This window comes from Urocampus carinirostris, chromosome 8 (genome assembly GCF_059441175.1).
Source record: "Urocampus carinirostris isolate Australia breed hairy pipefish chromosome 8, RoL_Ucar_1.0, whole genome shotgun sequence".
Classification (NCBI taxonomy): domain Eukaryota; kingdom Metazoa; phylum Chordata; class Actinopteri; order Syngnathiformes; family Syngnathidae; genus Urocampus; species Urocampus carinirostris.
In genome coordinates, this window is record NC_142356.1 from 30,551,991 (window position 1) to 30,569,457 (window position 17,467).

At 39.6% G+C, this 17,467-nt stretch overlaps 1 protein-coding gene across 2 annotated transcripts; it reads right to left on the bottom strand.

The window, feature by feature from the left end:
- Nucleotides 1–1,355: 1,355 nt before the first annotated feature.
- On the bottom strand, nt 1,356–16,079 carry fam161a (FAM161 centrosomal protein A). Of its 2 annotated transcripts, XR_015851138.1 has the most exons (9): nt 15,801–16,079; nt 11,886–12,100; nt 9,981–10,485; nt 8,590–9,209; nt 6,987–7,154; nt 5,595–5,694; nt 3,994–4,118; nt 2,272–3,902; nt 1,356–1,990 (listed from the first exon to the last, which is right to left on the bottom strand). XR_015851138.1 is itself a non-coding variant. In XM_088342327.1 (8 exons), the coding sequence occupies exons 1-8, from the start codon at nt 15,966–15,968 to the stop codon at nt 3,650–3,652; spliced, it is 2,154 nt and encodes a 717-aa protein (XP_088198453.1). In that variant the 5' UTR covers nt 15,969–16,079; the 3' UTR covers nt 1,356–3,649. The 2 variants fall into 2 exon arrangements, 1 of the variants encoding a protein (XP_088198453.1); XM_088342327.1 differs by having other exon boundaries at nt 1,356–3,902.
- Nucleotides 16,080–17,467: the final 1,388 nt, after the last annotated feature.

A 17,467-nucleotide genomic window follows, 5' to 3' on the forward strand; every position in this document is an offset into this window, starting at 1 on the left:
GCCTTTTTGGATTTTTTTTTGTCAAGGACTCCGGGTAGATTTCTGCGCCTATGCCCACCAATGCTTATAGGTAATAGAGTAAGATAAAAACAATGTGATCTGATTTGGGTTGAAATGATCTGCATGTACTCCTAATATATAAATAATATTAATAGTGTAAATGGTAAATGGTCTGCATTTATATAGTGCTAGTGCTTTTCAAGTCAATGAAGACCTCCCAAAGCGCTTATCCTACCCATTCACACACACACACACACCAATAGCGGCCATGCAGCCATGCAAGGCGACGATCTGCTTATTGGGGGCATTAGGGATTTAGTGTCTCGCCCAAGGACACTTCGACATAGAACATTTGCGCCGGATATGTATTGATCCAGACATGGGGACTTGAGACTTAGTGACTTGGACTCGAGTCGACTCGAGTCGCTGTTTTTATGACTTGTGACTTGACTTGGACTTGGCAATCTAAGACTCGGGACTTGACTTGTGACTTGACTTGCCCAAGAAAAAAATACTTGGGACTTACTTGGGACTTGAAGGTGAAGACTTGAGACTTACTTGAGACTTGCACATGTGTGACTTGGTCCCATGTCTGTATTGATCTAATATTTATGGCACAGGGTGGCATAAGCGTTTTATGTTGGATTTTGCTGATAGGAAGAACTGTAATTTTTTTCTTTTTAAATTAAGTTTAAAACAGAAGCAACTTGTGAACTTTTCACTCCTTTAATTATTACAAATATTTCTCAGTTTCCACAAATACTGCATAGTTGTTTCTTGTTGTATTTTGGAATTAGGTTGCTTTGGGAAGTCATTGACTTGAAAAGCGCTATATAAATGCACATCATTTCATTTCATTTACAAAATGTCATTGCACTTCTTTTCACTCAGCTGTTGTTCTGATGCACTTACGATTTAGGCCTACCTTGTAAGTATTTTTGCTCATTTATGTCAACATTTGTTTTATATTATTGTTTTTCTTAAGTCTTTATTACATGTTCATCCTAGCGTACCATGTTTAATCTTGTGAACAATATTCACTACGTTGTTATCAATGAACATTTTAATAGTAATTATTAATAAATTGTAATGTAATCAGATATTTGCACATTTACTTTTTTAGATGGTATAAAATCTGCTGGCCCTTGCATTTGGCGTCAGTTTTTCTGCAACAAAAATCACACTAATGGTGTTGCGCAAAATTTAAAGAATGTGAACCTTTCTTTGGTCACTGAATGACCCGCGTTGAGTATTGATTCCAAACGTTGGGAACTTCAGCTAAAATTATCCAATAGAAAACAAAATTATGAATGGAGATATACCATTGATTTTAAAGAGGTAAATATGTGCTAGAAATTTGTTTACCTTTTATTTTTTTTGTTTGTTAAAAAAAGTTCAGAGAAATAACAAAAATAACTGCAGCTAGGACTGTTCCAGACATGACTGAGAAGGACAATGACCGACCAAAGTCTAAAAGAAAATTATACACGCACCGACAAGACACCATTACAAGACACACATGCCTCGGGGAGCTGATTGGATGGGAGGTAGGGACTGGATGACAAGCACATGAGGACAAGAACTTAAATCGTAGAAACAATACATAAAAATACAATAATAATATCCATTATAGTACCGATTCATCTAACCACAAATCTATAGTTTATTGTGTCTTTTTTGTAATAACTTAATCAGAAAGTCGTTAAAATGGCGTATTTCGTCAATGCTGTGAAGTCTTGATGACGACTTCAAATTGTTGCATGAGCCTACTGAGTCTTGCGAAACTATTTGCCCCCCTTGAACTTTGTGACCTTTAGCGACATTTCAGACTTCAAACAAAGATATAAAACTGTAATTCCTTGTGAATCATCAACAATAAGTGAGACACACGTTATTGGATATTTTAAACTTTTTTTAATAATTAAAAAAACGAAAAAAGTGGGTGTGCAAAATTATTCAGCCCCACTGAGGTAATACTTTGTAGCGCCACCTTTTGCTGCGATTACAGCTGCAAGTCACTTAGGGTATGTCTCTATCAATTTTGCACATAATAAGCCTAGATGGTAAGGCGCCCGCTTTGAGACTGGGAGGTCGGTGGTTCGCGCCCCGGCCGAGTCATTCCTAAGACTTAAAAAGTGGTCGGCGGCGCCCTCTGTTGGCTGCGGCTGCATCGGCTCGCTACAACGGGTCAGGTGCAATCGACATTTCGTTCTGTGTACATTGTTACACAGAATGACAATACAAGGAAATTATTATTATTATTAGCGCCACCTTTTGCTGCGATTACAGCTGCAAGTCACTTAGGGTATGTCTCTATCAATTTTGCACATTGAGAAGCTGATATTTTTGCCCATTCCTCCTTGAAAAACAGCTCGAGCTCAATGAGGTTGGATGGAAAGCGTTTGTGAACAGCAGTTTTCAGTTCTTTCCACAGATTCTCAATTGGATTGAGGTCTGGAGGTCTTGGTGAACCATTCCATTGTAGCTGTTGCTTTATGTTTTGGATCATTTTCTTGTTGGAAAACAAATCTGCGTCCCAGTCTCAGGTCTTTTGCGGACTCTATCAGGTTTTCTTCCAGAAGGGTTCTGTATTTGGCTCCATCCATCTTCCCATCAATTTTATCCATCTTCCCTGTCCCTGCTGAGAAAAAGCAGGCCCAAACCATGATGCTGCCACCACGTTTGACTGTGCGGTGTATTGAGGGTGATGAGCTGTGCTGCTTTTACGCCAAACATAACATCTTGCATTGTTGCCAAAATTTTGTTTTTGGTCTCGTCTGACCAGACCACCTTCTTCCACATGTTTGATGTGTCTCACCGGTGGCTTGTGGCAAAATTTAAATGACACTTTTTATGGATATCTTTAAGAAATGGCTTCCTTCTTGCCACTCTTCAATAAAGGCCAGATTTGTGCAGTATGCGACTGATTGTATTCCTATGGACAGATTCTCCAACCTCAGCTGTAGACCTCTGCAGTTCATCCAAAGTGATCATGGGCCTCTTGGCTGCATCTCTGATCAGTTTTCTCCTTGTATGAGCTGAAAGTTTAGGGGGACGGCCCGATCTTGGTAGATTTGCAGTGGTCTGATACTCCTTCCATTTCAATATTATTGCTTGCACAGTGCTCCTCGGGATGTTTAAAGCTTGGGAAATCTTTTTGTATCCAAATCCAGCTTTAAAATTCTCCACAACAGTACCTCGGACTTGCCTGGTGTGTTCCTCGTTCTCCATGATGCTCTCTGTGCTTTAAACAGACCTCTGAGACTATCACAGTGCAGATGCATTTATACAGAGAATTGATTACACACAGGTAGATTACATTTATCACTGTTAGTCATTTAGATCAACATTCAATCGTTCAGAGTTCCTCACTGAACTTTTGGACAGAGTTTGCTGCACTGAAAGTAAAGGGGCTGAATAATTTTTCCTTTTTTATTTGTTAAAAGTTTAAAATATCTAATAAAGTGTGTTCCACTTCAATGATTGTGTCCCACTTATTGTTGATGCTTCACAAGAAATTACACTTTTATATCTTGATGTTTGAAGTCTGAAATGTGCCAAAAGGTCACAAAGTTCAAGGGGGCCAAATAGTTTCGCAAGCCAATGTAAATGGGTTGTATTCTAATAATTGTCCTAGTCCTGACAAAAGCTAAGCAAGTTCTTTATCATCCTGTCGCTTCTCCTCCTCGGCCTCTTCAGTGTCCCTCTCACTGTTATCACATTCGTGGTCTTGGTCGTCTGAGTAGTGACCGCCATCCTCACTGCCGTCAGGTGAAGCCTTTGGGCTCTCTCCTTCTTTTTCCTCTTCCTCCTCCCTTTCTTCCTCCTGGTCTTCGTCGTCCAGGAAGACCTTCCGGTAGGGGACAGGCAACAGGACGGTGTCTTCATTTTCCAAAGCCTCACTGAAAAAACGGGAAGGGAAGGTAGAGCCATGTGAACAATTTCTAGGAGACCTAACTCCACACAAACACCTTTGCAGTTCGAAATAGTTACCCTGAGGCATCAGCATGACTGTATGGCCGCCCTGCCGCCGCTTTTCTGCTGACGAAGTCTTCGCTCAGTTGGACTCGCTGCAAAGAGTCAACAAAACGCTTCTGTGCAGCCTGCTTGGCGTTCTTCTGTTGTGCCAAAACAGAACCTCTTGAATATCACAGCTATAATTAAAACAAAACACTGTAAAGACCTGCCGCGAGATACACGTGTAACACGTTACATGGGCCAACACTAGTGCCTCAGGCCACCTTTCCTTCAAAATTAATAAATTGTTATATAGTGGAATAGAATATAATTTATTGTAATTGTAAAAAGTGAAATGCACAAAGATATGAAAAAGTGCCATTCTGATAGTGACTTTTTTTAAGTTAAGGGTAAAAGTATAACAATAAGTAATATTAAACAAAAGAAGCATTTTGAAGCACAGAAGGTGATTGGTGGCCAAAAGTAGAAGCTGTTTTTCAATCTATTAGTTTAAATCTTGATGGTCCTAATTAGTCCAACCTAGGGGAACAGTTCAAACAAAGCCCTACTGAAGCAAAACAAAAACATGACAAGGATGCATTTACCTACCAAATGACTAACTGACACAGATTGTAATGGTTGTAAAGATTTGATCAGTAACCTGCACATACAGACACTAGGTGAGTGATGCTAGATCACATGCCCCTCAGTCGACTCTAAAAATTCCCTTTCCTGTTATTTTTGTTACTTATATTATAAATGAGTTGATGGTTATAATTGAACAGATACTTTAAGGTGCTGTCCAAAATTTGGAGATTTTCTTCTCGCTGATACCATCTTCTGGCTTAAGTCATCATTGCAGCCTCTGTGTGGCACGTGCAAGTACATGCATTTCCTAACACGCTCGAATAAAATTATTTTTCATCTTTATAGGTGTTTGGATTGTGTTTGGACTGAATCTGAAATGGGCCGTTTATTACTTGCACCATTTCCATGCTACACCAAAAATATACTGCAGTTATGAGCATAAAGTCACTCCTTCCAATCCCCCACCCCTTTGCTCTGGTGAAAGTAAAATGAAAGCAGTTAGGCATGGAGGAAAGTTAATTATAAATGGTCTTTTAACGCAGTTGGGCATTGTAATCACATAAGGGTACTTAGTAAAAAAAAAAATCTACTTTCAACTTTTTGAGGACAACTCAAACGATGCAACCCACCTTTAAATTATTCTAAGTAAAAAAAATGTTGACTTTTACTTACTGATAGATTTTTACAAATAAAACTAAAATTACATGGCATTATACTCTGCTGGAACCAAAAATTCTGTTTTCTATCTGAATCTGACATAACCTGGCAGTCAGGATTAAATTCAGCGCTGTTGAACTTCTTAGGTGAAATAGGCCCCGTGGTAAGATTTTATCTCAGGATCGACCCTACACAATGTTCTTTCACAAACACCGTGTGACAATTGGGAGTCATACAACCATAATTACTGGTTCTATGTCATCATTTCTGACAACTCGTGTTCAAATATAAAACAAATGCTTTTTCCCTTTCAGTGATGTTTTCTATTGGGTGTCAGCAAAGAGGGACATGGTCAGCAGCACCTTTTATATGCTGTTCTATTTGTTGTGTACCTGGGCAACTTGCTCCAGCAGCAGCGGTCTACCTTTCACACGATCCTCCATCTCCTTCATTTCTTGCTGATATTCCCTCCTGCGCTGGCGGTCTTGTTTCCTGATTTAGGATATAGAATTGTCTTTATGGTCAATGATAACAATGTAGTGAACAATTTTTACAACAAGATAAGACATGGAGCCTCAGGAATAACACATAATAAAGACTTAAAAGAGAAAAATATTTTAAAAAGTCAGCATTGATAGTCCAAAACTTTCACAAGGTAAAGGTTGGAGATTGGCATTTGTTGTAAGTGCTTTGGAACAATAGTGCATTAAAAATTTTGCTAAATAAATGCATCAATGAGGTATGACTACACATTTTAATATACACAGGCAAAATATATATTTTTCAGTCTTGTGCGCTTGCGTAGGGTGATGGTGGCCCTGGGGAAGAAACCGTCCTTGTTTTGAGGGACCTGCAGTGCCTACCAGGGTGAGAGTTCTTTATAATGTTGGTTCTGCCTGGGACTGCAAGCCAGCAATGTACTCCAGAATAGGCAGGGAACAGCCAATAATATTCTGGGCTGTGTTGATAACTCTGTTTTTTCATCTGCAACCATGCTCATGGCATACCCTGACGCTGTACGCTAGAATGCTCTCCACTGTGGCTTATAGAAGGAAACCAGCAGCTTCATTTTCATTTTTACCCCCTGAGCACTCTCAGGAAATGAAATCCCTGCTGGACATTCCTTACCACAGCCCTGGTGTTGGCAGACCAGGACAGGTTGTCGGAGATGTACATGTCCAGGAATTAAAGGAATGGACTCTACACAGTCTCCATTGATGATGAATGGAGCTGAGTCTGTGCTTGTCCTCCTAAAATTGAGTATGACTTCCTTGGATTTTGTGTTCAGTATGAGTTTATTCATCAAACACCACGTTGTCAGCGTGTCCACCTCATTTCAGTAAGCTGCCTCATCCCCGTCAGGGACAGGCCAAGGTAGTGTTGTCAGCAAACGTCATCATTGTAGCAACAAAAGAAGCATTATAGTCCACAGCAGCCTCTTTCACACACCCTCTTAAAATCTGCTATTTTCATTGTTTACACTGTACATTCTGACTTGAAGTTAATATGATCAAGTCCACCTGCACATTTATGGTGTCTGACAGGTCAGAAGAAAGATGGTAGCAGTGTGAAAAAGCAAGAATCCAGGAGCATCTAGTTTTGCTTTCAAATGTATCTAACTTGGATTGTTCCAAGTCCACTCTCTAAATGACAATGAGAACATTTCCTCTGATGACATTTTTTTGTTCGTCTGTTGCAAAGATGCTTAAGGGCGATACAAATAAACATGACTTGACTTCTTTTCTATACTGACGGTGAAAGTCAAGTCACAATAAGGTTTATACCTGTAATGAAGGAGTTTGTTGCCGAGAAACTGCCTAAGTTCCAGGTTAGGCTCATTAGCACTGGCCCGCTTTTGCACCAGTTTCTGCAGCTTCTTCTCACGCTCTTTCTGTTTCTCTATCCAGTTTGCCTCTTCCTGTTCGGCTCTCCTTCTGCGTTCCAGAGCCTGCCTGCACCCAGTCACAAATAATTATTCAAGAATGACTTTTTTACTTAAAATATCCTGATGCATATGACATTATTCAACAGGTATTTTGCTTGCTTTACTTAATTCTTTACTTAATTCTTTACTTAAATAGAAAAAACAATAATTCGTTCATTGAGAAAAACAATGAAAATGACAAATAATAGTTTACATTTTGACAATTATACGAATTATTTATACAATTGATGATAATTTATCCTAAAAGTTTATACCAGGAGAATTAAAATAATTCTGAAAGTTACTGGAGTTATTAGTCTTATTGCAATATCCGAAAAAATATAATTTTACTTAAATTTTATTTTTCCAGTCAAAAAAAGAACAATCAAGTTCTTTAAAGAGAACAATTTCTGTTCTGATTTCTTTTGAAAAATGATTTTGACTAAAAAATATAATGTTTAAAATGAGCAAAACAGTCTCATATGGCGGATAATTTTGCTTATATTATGCTTTTTTTACAAGAGGAATAAGTTAAATACAAAAAAACTATGATTACAGTTTAGCTAGTAATAAAATGATTACGCTCATCTTAGGATCAAGATGTCACAGGTTTGATTCCCGGCTCTTCCGTGTTATATGTCAAAGTGTCCTTGGGCAAGACACTGAATCCCTAATGCCCCGATAAGCAAGTAGTTGCCTTGTGTGTCTGACGCTGCTATCGGTGTGTGAGTGTGTGTGAATGGGTAAGTGTGAAGCACATTGTAAAGCGCTTCATGGACCATTTACATTTACAATCAAAAGAAACATAAAAATACAGTGTGATAGGTTTTTTCTGTTTTTTTTTTTTAATATTAGACAATTTCAAAGGAGATTGCATGGGATGCCCGTTTGTTATTTGGACTATGATACCTAATTGCTTTTTTACTTTTATGCACTGTTTACATCATTGTCACTATTGTTGTTCTTTGATTTCCACACTGTTTAGGCCAGATCTGCTTTTGTAGCTTAAAATTAAAAGAAAAGGCTTAGAGAGGGCTTTGAGAAGAGGTTGGAATTTTCTGAGCTGAGGTTTGGGTCCTCTCTCGTTTTCCTTGCAAGTTCAGAATCAATTGATGAGTTCCCTTCTTATTTTGAATGTATAATAAACTATTACCTTATCACGACATAAACGGATTATGAAGATAAACCAAACTTTTTTAAAAAAAATAAATAAATAACAAAATATCTCTTTTATTGTTTGTGCAAAAACTGTAAATGCAGAACGCTTTCTTTGTAAAGCGCTGCAGTAATGAAATACTCACTGGACAAATTTCTTTGGATATATGAAGGGACACATTTTGGGTCAGGGAGGAGAGTGGGGTGGCGTATCTTCTCAAGAAGAAACTCAGCCGCTATGGAAGTCATTAAGGGGGCTGTTTCCTAATAAGGAGGTGGAGAAGGAGCTTTGGGCACTACCGTGGTACCTGACAGCCTGGTGTCGTTTCTTGGTGGCATCCGTGTCTTTGGCGGGAAGGAGTTCCATGCTCCCTGAAAGTGACGAGCAGAGACTGGAGTTGGCCGTGCCTGAGTTCCTGACATTCGGCCTGCGAATCACTGGTGGCCCGCTGTCACCACACTCCTTTCCCACACCGGTCAGCTCGGGCTCCCTCTGCGAGGGTATTTTAGCGGTCGTCAGCCGGAAGGGTTCGCACGCTGTGGTGGGTTTCACCTCTTTTGTCTTCTCCATGTGCTCCTGGAAGCGTTTGAAGGTGCCGTCAAAGTCGGGCACGTCCTTGTTGATGCGCGGACGGTGGCTGAAGGTCTGAGGCCTCGCCTTGCGTTTCTTGCTTTCCGCCAGTCTCGTGGCAAGAGTGCTGGGTGGTGCCGAGGCGCTGTCAAGCATCTCTTGTGCTCTCATCTGCTTTTTGATGGATCGGAAGAGCTGCTCCTCTTTCCTCAGATCGCCCGCTGCAGCCGTATACACTGATCTGGGCACCGGCTTGGCTTTGAAGGGCTTCACCTGCGCATCTTGGGCGAGCTGGTCCTGCTGCTGCTGCTGTCGATGCTGCTTCTTTAGGCGTTCCCTCTCCAGAAAGCTGAAGGGCTTGTAGGTAGTACCCAGCAAAGTTATTAATTATACAATTTGACAAGGGCCAGCATCATTTAAGCCAGGGGTGTCAAACGTACTGTCTGCGGGCCGGATCAGCCCCGCCAACAGATTGAATCCAGCCCGCCAGACAACACTGACAGAAACGCAGTTTTAAATACAGTGGAACCTCGATTTTCGAACGACTCACAGTTCTATTTGTTGCTGTTTTTGTTCCAAGTAGATAACAATCACATATTTAAGTTCCAGAGGATCTTGACTGAAAGTCGTTGTAATTTAGTTATCAGATCAACAGGAAATACTGTACTTTGGTATTCTGCTTTTTATTAGAACAACGACCAGCCAACCAAGAGTAAATGTTAAAAATAATTATATTATTTTCCTTATGCTGTTTTTTTTTGCCTCTCATGTAAGTTTCGGATCAGATGATATTCTATAGGTGATCCTTGCAGCCTTTTGAGACTGATTAAATGCAAAAAATAAATATGTCGACTAACTTTTTTTGTAATATAGGAAAATAATAATCAGAATTATGTGGAAGATTTTTTCTTGATTTATTTATTTAATTATTTTGCTGCACTAGCTTAAACAGCTTCATCAAACAATATTTGTTATCAAAGTCCCCTTTGCTACTTCATAAAGAGATAATGTTCTGCGGCACACAAGACACATTCCCCTAGCACACTAGCACACAGGATCACAATGCTGTTTGAACCCTTGACAGTTTAATATGTCATTTTGCCCACGCCGACCGTGAGACTCACTCACCTTGGTTTTGAGGTGGCACTCCTCTCGCATATTCCGCCGTTTTTCTTGTCGGCGCTCCTGGAGCTCCTCATAAAGCGGCAGGTGAACATGTGCCGGCACAGGACTGGCCCGGAATTTATTGTGGCACTCGGACATTTCCTCGAGCTGTCGTTTCAGCTCTGCATTCTCCAGCTCCACCTCTGTTCGCGTCTTGATGCCCTTTTGCCGCCTTTCAGCCTCACGCAAGGTCATCTGAAAGGGCTTGGGGACAGTTACCCTTTGCCGTGGCCTGAGGCCGCCGCTTCCTCCAGGCAGCGACGTGGAGAGGTGGCGTGTTCGGGGAGATAACTTGAAGTCAGTCCACATGTTCTTAATGTATTCTTTGGGAGAGAACAACAAGCCCTTCTCCACGTCAGAACCAGAATCAAGCGTGTCGTCATCTTCATCCGAACAGTCAGAAGCGCCGGAATCTCTCCGGAGTTCCATGGCTGAGTGAGATTTCTGCAAACGTCGTGACCCGCTGCCCCTGGTGTTGAAACATACAAATACAGTGTTACCTTTTTATACGAGCACCTCTTAACACGAGTTTCAGTGTACGAGTTTAATTTGCAACAAAAATACTGCTCATGAGCAGTCTTCTTTAAGACCGGGTGGAAACAAGTTGGCCTCTAGAGGCATGGGCGGCACCAGTCTGTACTTTCCCGAGACATACCACAGGTAATGATGCCCCTATGAGATTAGTGGTTAAGGGATCAAACCAACCATATATATATATATATATATATATATATATATATATATATATATATATATATATATATATATATATACATATACACACACACTGGAGTCTGCATGTTCTACCCGTGCTTGCGTGGGTTTCCTCCAGGTGCTCCGGTTTCCTCCCACATCCCCGGAAACATGCATGTCAGGTTAATTGTCCGGTCCAAATTGTCCCTAGGTGTGAATGAGCGAGCGAATTGTCTGTCTCTGTCTGCCCTGCGACTGGCTGGCAACCACTTCAGGGTGTACCCTGACCACATCCCGAAGATAGCTGGGATGGGCTCCAACAACCCCGCGACCCTACTGAGAATAAGCGGTGCAGATAATGGATGGATGGATATATATATATATATATATATATATATATATATATATATATATATATATATATATATATATATGTATATATACACACACATATATACACATATATACACATACATACACATTTAATATATAATATATATATATATACAGATAAATCATGAGATCGAAGCTCCTGTATGAAGTTTGCATGTTCTCCCCGTGCTTGCATGGGTTTCCTCCGGGCACTCCAGTTTCCTCCCACATTGCAAAAACATGCATCAGGTTAATTGGCCGGTCCAAATTGTCCCTAGGTGTGAATGAACGAGTTGTTTGTCTGTCTTTATGCGCCCTGCGACTGGCTGGCAACCAGTTCAGGGTGTCCACTGCTCGAAGATAGCTGGGATGGGCTCCAGGACCCCAGCAACCCTACTGAGGATAAGCGGTGCAGATAATGGATGTATATATATATACAGCATATATATATATATATATATATATATATATATATATATATATATATATATATATATATATATATATATTTATATATATATATATATATACACACACACACAATATATATATATATATATATATATATATATATATATATATATTTATACTGTATATAACGTTTCTCTCAGTTGTCCATATATTGTCACCTATCTTTATCAGGACGAGGCGTTGAAACGGTCACGGAGTTATGGTCATTTAAATAGCGTTTGTAAAATAGGGACTCCAATGGTTTGTATAGCATTCCTAAGCACCTATTACCATAAAAGTATTGACCCAATACCAGGAATCGGTAATAAGCCATCTTCACAAAAAGCAACTGACCCGTGTTGTTTCTGTAGCGAGTTTGGAGCGGCCAAGGCATGCAGCTGCAGTTTGTGATGGTACATGCTCTCCAGCTCGGCCATGGTGCGCAGGTGAGCCTTTTTCAGGTCCTCCAACTTCTTGTAGTATTCCTCGTTGGAGAAGAAGATATTGTGCATGTCTATGCGCTCCTCACAAGCCGTCCGTGAGTCGCCTTTCTCGTGATGCAGGTCTACCTGGAGGCGGGAGATAAAATTACTTAAAACAACCTAGAGAGACAATATGAAGTGTTGTGTGTACCGAAATTAAGGGCCAGTGAGGAAGAAGTAAAAAAGATTGGCGGGATACAGACATTTTTCTTGAAATTTTGACTTTGATCGTAGTTATGAGGTGAGAATTCTAAGATAAAAAGGTCAGATGTCTGAGATGTCAACATTTCAAAATTTTAAATTTATGAATTTGGTTTTCTGCTTTTGAAATTGTTCTCACCTGCACCTTATGTCAACTGCACAATTTACCAATAAGTATAATGGCGTTGTTTGGTGCAAATCAGTGTTTAAGGGTTTTTTCATTACATGAACTTGTCTGGTGTTAGGGCTTACTTGCACCAGCGTTTAGTTCAGGAGTTTGCACCCAGTGGCTTTAAAAAAAAAAAGTTTGATATTGGAAAAATATAGGGTTTCTGTCTGACAAACAGGACACAAACATTATTTAATTTTCCCAATCAAGAAAATAGCTACAGTGTTTGTTTCCTTCCTTATAAGGGTTGTATAAGACTTTTATTTTATTGCGTATCCAGACATGTTTTTTAGGTCCAATATGGCTCTTTCAACATTTTGGGTTTCCAACCCCTGCTTCAGCTATTTAATGCACACCTGAATTACTGAGTGCCTGGTTTTAAAAGTCGAAATCTTTCATTTATTTCTCAGAATTCAGACTCTTACTCGGAATTCTGTCTTTGATTCTTAGATTTCTTACTTTAAATATCAGAATTGGCATTATTACTTTAAAAATCTAGTAGTTCTGACTCCCCCTTTCAATTATGACTTAAAAGTGTGATTTCTCAGTTTAAAGGTAAAAATAGAATCTGATGAGTTAGAAACCAGAATTGGGACACAAGGAAGGCTTTTAAAAGTCAGAAATCTGATGTGAAAGATTTTTTTACTATAAAATTAGAATCTCACTTTAGAATTCGTAATATAGAGAAATAAAATCTGAATTTTGAATTAAAGTAAGAATGTCAGTTCTGTGTTTTAAAGTAAGAATCCCAGATAAAAGGTCTAATTTTGAGGAGGAAAAAAAACCATCACAATCCTTACAATTATTTTTTCCTACTTCAATGGCCCTCAATTGTCTCCATAGCTACAAAGCAGAATATACCTATTTGCTCCTCACTACTGGTATTAACCTTAACACACGACGACAACTTTGCACACAACTAATATCTCAATTTAGATTGGTTTATGGTCAGCCATTTTTGTTCTTACTGGTTACTACATAACATGGTAAATCATACTTGTTCACATTTTGAAAGGAGCTCTTTTTATGATAGTGTACAAGTAAATGTAAGCCTATTAGGTCCCCATATGGAGCAAGGCCCACCGAGGGTGGCTTAGCATGGTAACATCAGGTGGCTTCCAGACAGCGGGTATAGCAGGGAGGTGAACAAGGATGAGGGATTACTGAAATTACTGCCACCATGCTGTCTAATCTCACCCATGAATAGATGGGAACGGAACGTGTTCCCATCCGCTTGTCACACCAATGTGGATGAACTGACGGTCACCTAAAGTGAGCGGGGTATGTTGTAAAATTGAAAAAATATGTATACAAAAGAAGATTGTGTTAGCAAGGGTTTGGGACAAAGGATAACAAGAGGGGCTTGCAAAAAAAACATCCTAAAGTAAAAATCTTTTGACCGCAACAAGAGGGCGACAAGCGATGCAAACCCCTGTAACGGTTTTCTGCTAAACAAGTCAAGTCAAGTCATGTTTATTTGTATAGCCCTTAATCACAAGAAGCCTCAAAGGGCTGTACAGAAAGTACACATACATTATCATATTATATATAGGTAATAACAGAGTTTTTTAAACTTCCTCAAGCTCACAATATTCCTAAACAATATCTAATAATTGGAAACATTCCTAGATAAAAAAAACTCAAGCTGTAAGAAATGTTTACTTTATTGATCAGATAATACTTGAATAGATTTGTTTAGCTTTCCAGTAGGTTCAATTAGCTTAATGAAACTAGGGTTTAGTTTTGGCATGGACGGAAAGGACATGTCCTAACCAATATAGTGCAATCACTATATGGTCCCCAACAATATTATGGGACTACTTAAAAAATGCCATTGTCCCTACCAATGCCAAACCCAAACTTACGCTCTTGCTGCAAAACCTAACTTTGCTCAGCAAACTGAATTTGCTAGAGTCATATACATGATATAGGTTTAGTATTGAGGCTGCTGGTTTGCATCAAGCTGAAAGTAAAATAGTGTTTGGAGGTTTAATATGAATATAATATTGCTAAAAGATTAAGTCAAACTCAGTTTGGTTCTGGGGTCGGATCCAGACTTTTTGTTCTCAAGTGGCACTCAGTAAAAGAAGGCCAACTCCTAATTTCAGTTTTGTTTTTTCCAGATTTGCCACTTCCGGTTTAAACAAGCACGTTTTTTAAATGTATATACTTTTTAAATATTCTGGCGATATTGTGTTTCGTTCGCAAAATAGAGTGCACAATAAAGTCTACCGCTTTTTAATGTCGAAGGTTGAATGCATTTATTCAGAAACAATGGGTAAAAAAGAGGTTAATAATAATAATAATAATAATAATAATAATTTCCTTTGTATTGTCATTCTTTGTAACAATGTACACAGAACGAAATGTCGATACATCTGACCCGTTGTAGCGAGTCGATGCAGCCGCAGCCAGAGGGCGCCGCCATTATACCAATTAGGTATGTCTCGGTCGAGGCGCGAACCAGCGACCTCCCAGTCTCAAAGCGGGCACACTACCATCTAGGCTACTGAGCTGGTAGTCAAGCCTACCATAAATTTCTGAGTGTGTCTCTATGTTGTTTCTATCAAAAGTAATGATTTTTAAAATAAATGCAAACCAAATGCTCTTTATGGCTGCTAGAGGGCAGTGTTGAGCTTGTATAGGATGGTGAGTTGGTTGACATGTAAAATTTCTTCAATTGATAAAAAAAAACGGTTAACAGGGAGGTCGCTATTATTATTATTATTATTACTAAATCATCCACCTCGCCCGATCTGGCTCGCGGGCCATGTTTGACAGGATCTACATAAAGCGTTGAGACTTGTGTGAAAAACCTTGCGACAGCTTTAGATGTATGCATTTTAATACATTTTTTTTTTAATTTTCACAACAAGATGGCATTGATATATAAAAACTAAGTCAAGTCATGTTTATTTATACAGCCCTTTATCACAAGGAGTCTCAAAGGGCCGCACAGACCACAGATTATGACAGGGGTTTTCAAACTTTTTGAAGCTGAGAGGTTCTTTTTTGACACCAACTAGTGCAAAAGGCTAGCAGTTTTCTAAAATAAGAACATGGTATTACTATGTTGTTATATGTTATTTACAAGTGAATTATTAGAAGCAGGGTCCAATACTCAGTCAACCACTAAGAAAACATTTGACTAGAAAATCGCTGTGACCCAGCACTGATACTGGCAAGTTATTTTCAGGACTGGTCAGCAGGCAACGTTGGAGACCCCTGGGAACTCTTGGTAACTGTAATAACATTAGCCAACTTCGAAGACCGCAATGCTAATTAGTAAATAAGCGATGGTTTAAACAAGAGCTGACGTATCAAAGACACATGGTAAAGTCTCCGAACACCGTTAATGACTAAGGACAAAAGTCAAAGGCGTAAACTGGCACGGAGCTTTTTTTTTCTTGACTTCACCTGGTCTTCGTTCTCCTGGTAGTCGTCCCGGTTGTCCGCGTAAACGGTGGCCGGGTACGGCGCCTGTTTCTCCCCTTCATAGGAGGCCAGCGGCGCCCTTGTGTGCGGGTTCACCGGGCGCTTCAGACACGAAGTCACAAGCACGTTAGTCCGGTGCGCGTTGGCCATGCTGACACGCTAAATTGTTTCACAATGTTTAATAATACGGATAAAGATATTAAATGGCCTTTAAATTAAACGGCGTTTAGAACTGTGGAAGAGCTTAAAGTTTGCGCGTGACAGCGCGGGGTGGCGTTTAGTGACAGGAAGCAGTCGTTGCTAGGCAACAAGACACTACGTTGTCCAGGAAGTGACGAGTCACGAGAGGCACTTCATACATTTCCTTACTGCATTTATAAGTATCTTTTTTTTGCATAATCGATGTACCGTATTTTCTGCACTATAAGGCGCACCTAAAAGCCTTTATTTTTTTCAAAAACTGACCATTCGCCTTATAATACAGTGCGCCTTATATATGGATCAATATTAAGTCGCAAAGTCTTGCAACTAAGGCAAGCAGACGCCGACTAGATTTTCCCCCGAAGGCGAAGTCGTCCGCGGTGTATGCTGGGATAGATATGCTGGCGTTTCATTTCCCAGCCAATGTGTCAATCATCATTTGAATCGATCACTATTGGCTGAAGTTATTCGGAGGTAAAGGAGGCGGATCCTTTTTATCATTTACAGGCTCGCATAGGCTAAAGGGGCAAAACAAAGCCTGCAATTGGCCGAAAAAGATGAATGTGAATAGCATTTTGGTTGTCTACGGCATAGAGAAAACATGTTTTACTATTCTGTATTTGTAAATATTTTACTCTCCTGGATTTACTACACTCACGGATATAAGAGGACCATGGTTGCACATTATTATTGAACACGACGACTTCGGTGAGCTACTCCGGCTGTATATTTTCCCAGTATCTTATTTCAGACTGATCTTGATGTTTCTGTGATATCCATTTTTAAATTAAACTCAATTCCAAGTGTTTATTGTCATATGCACAGTAAAGTTGCAAGCAAAAAATAAAATATAAACTAAAGAATGGTTGGCATTTCTTGAATCCCAAGACTTTAACCTTCCGAATGATATTTGGAACGATGCATATGAGTGACATCGTCCAGACACTGTTTCTGTATATGTCTGAGACACGTATTTGCTTCTTTACAAGCTTTTGGAATGATGAGGGGGTAATAAGTTTGACTGAACTATCTGACTGTTTTGTCGACGTTCCCATTATAGCGCCTTATAATCCGGTGCGCCTTATGTATGGAAGATATAGGACCAAAAACTATTTCTGGGGCGTGCGCCCTATAACCCGGTGCACCCTATAGTGTGGAAAATACGGTATATAAGTATAGGGTGTCATTTTGGGGAAGCATACCAGAACAACATCTAAACCTAGGTCAGAATTTGGATCTTGTTTTAAAACAAAAATACTCCATACGCCAGGGGACTTATTTAAAAAAATAAAATAAAACAAACAGGACCCAGTGATTGAAGAGAAAAGTAAATATATGATTTTGGTATAGCTTTGGTGGTAATTGCACAATTATAAGGTCCATTTACATCAATCAAAATACTTTGATGAGCAAGGAGTTGGGGCTTTTTCCAGCACATCATGAATAAC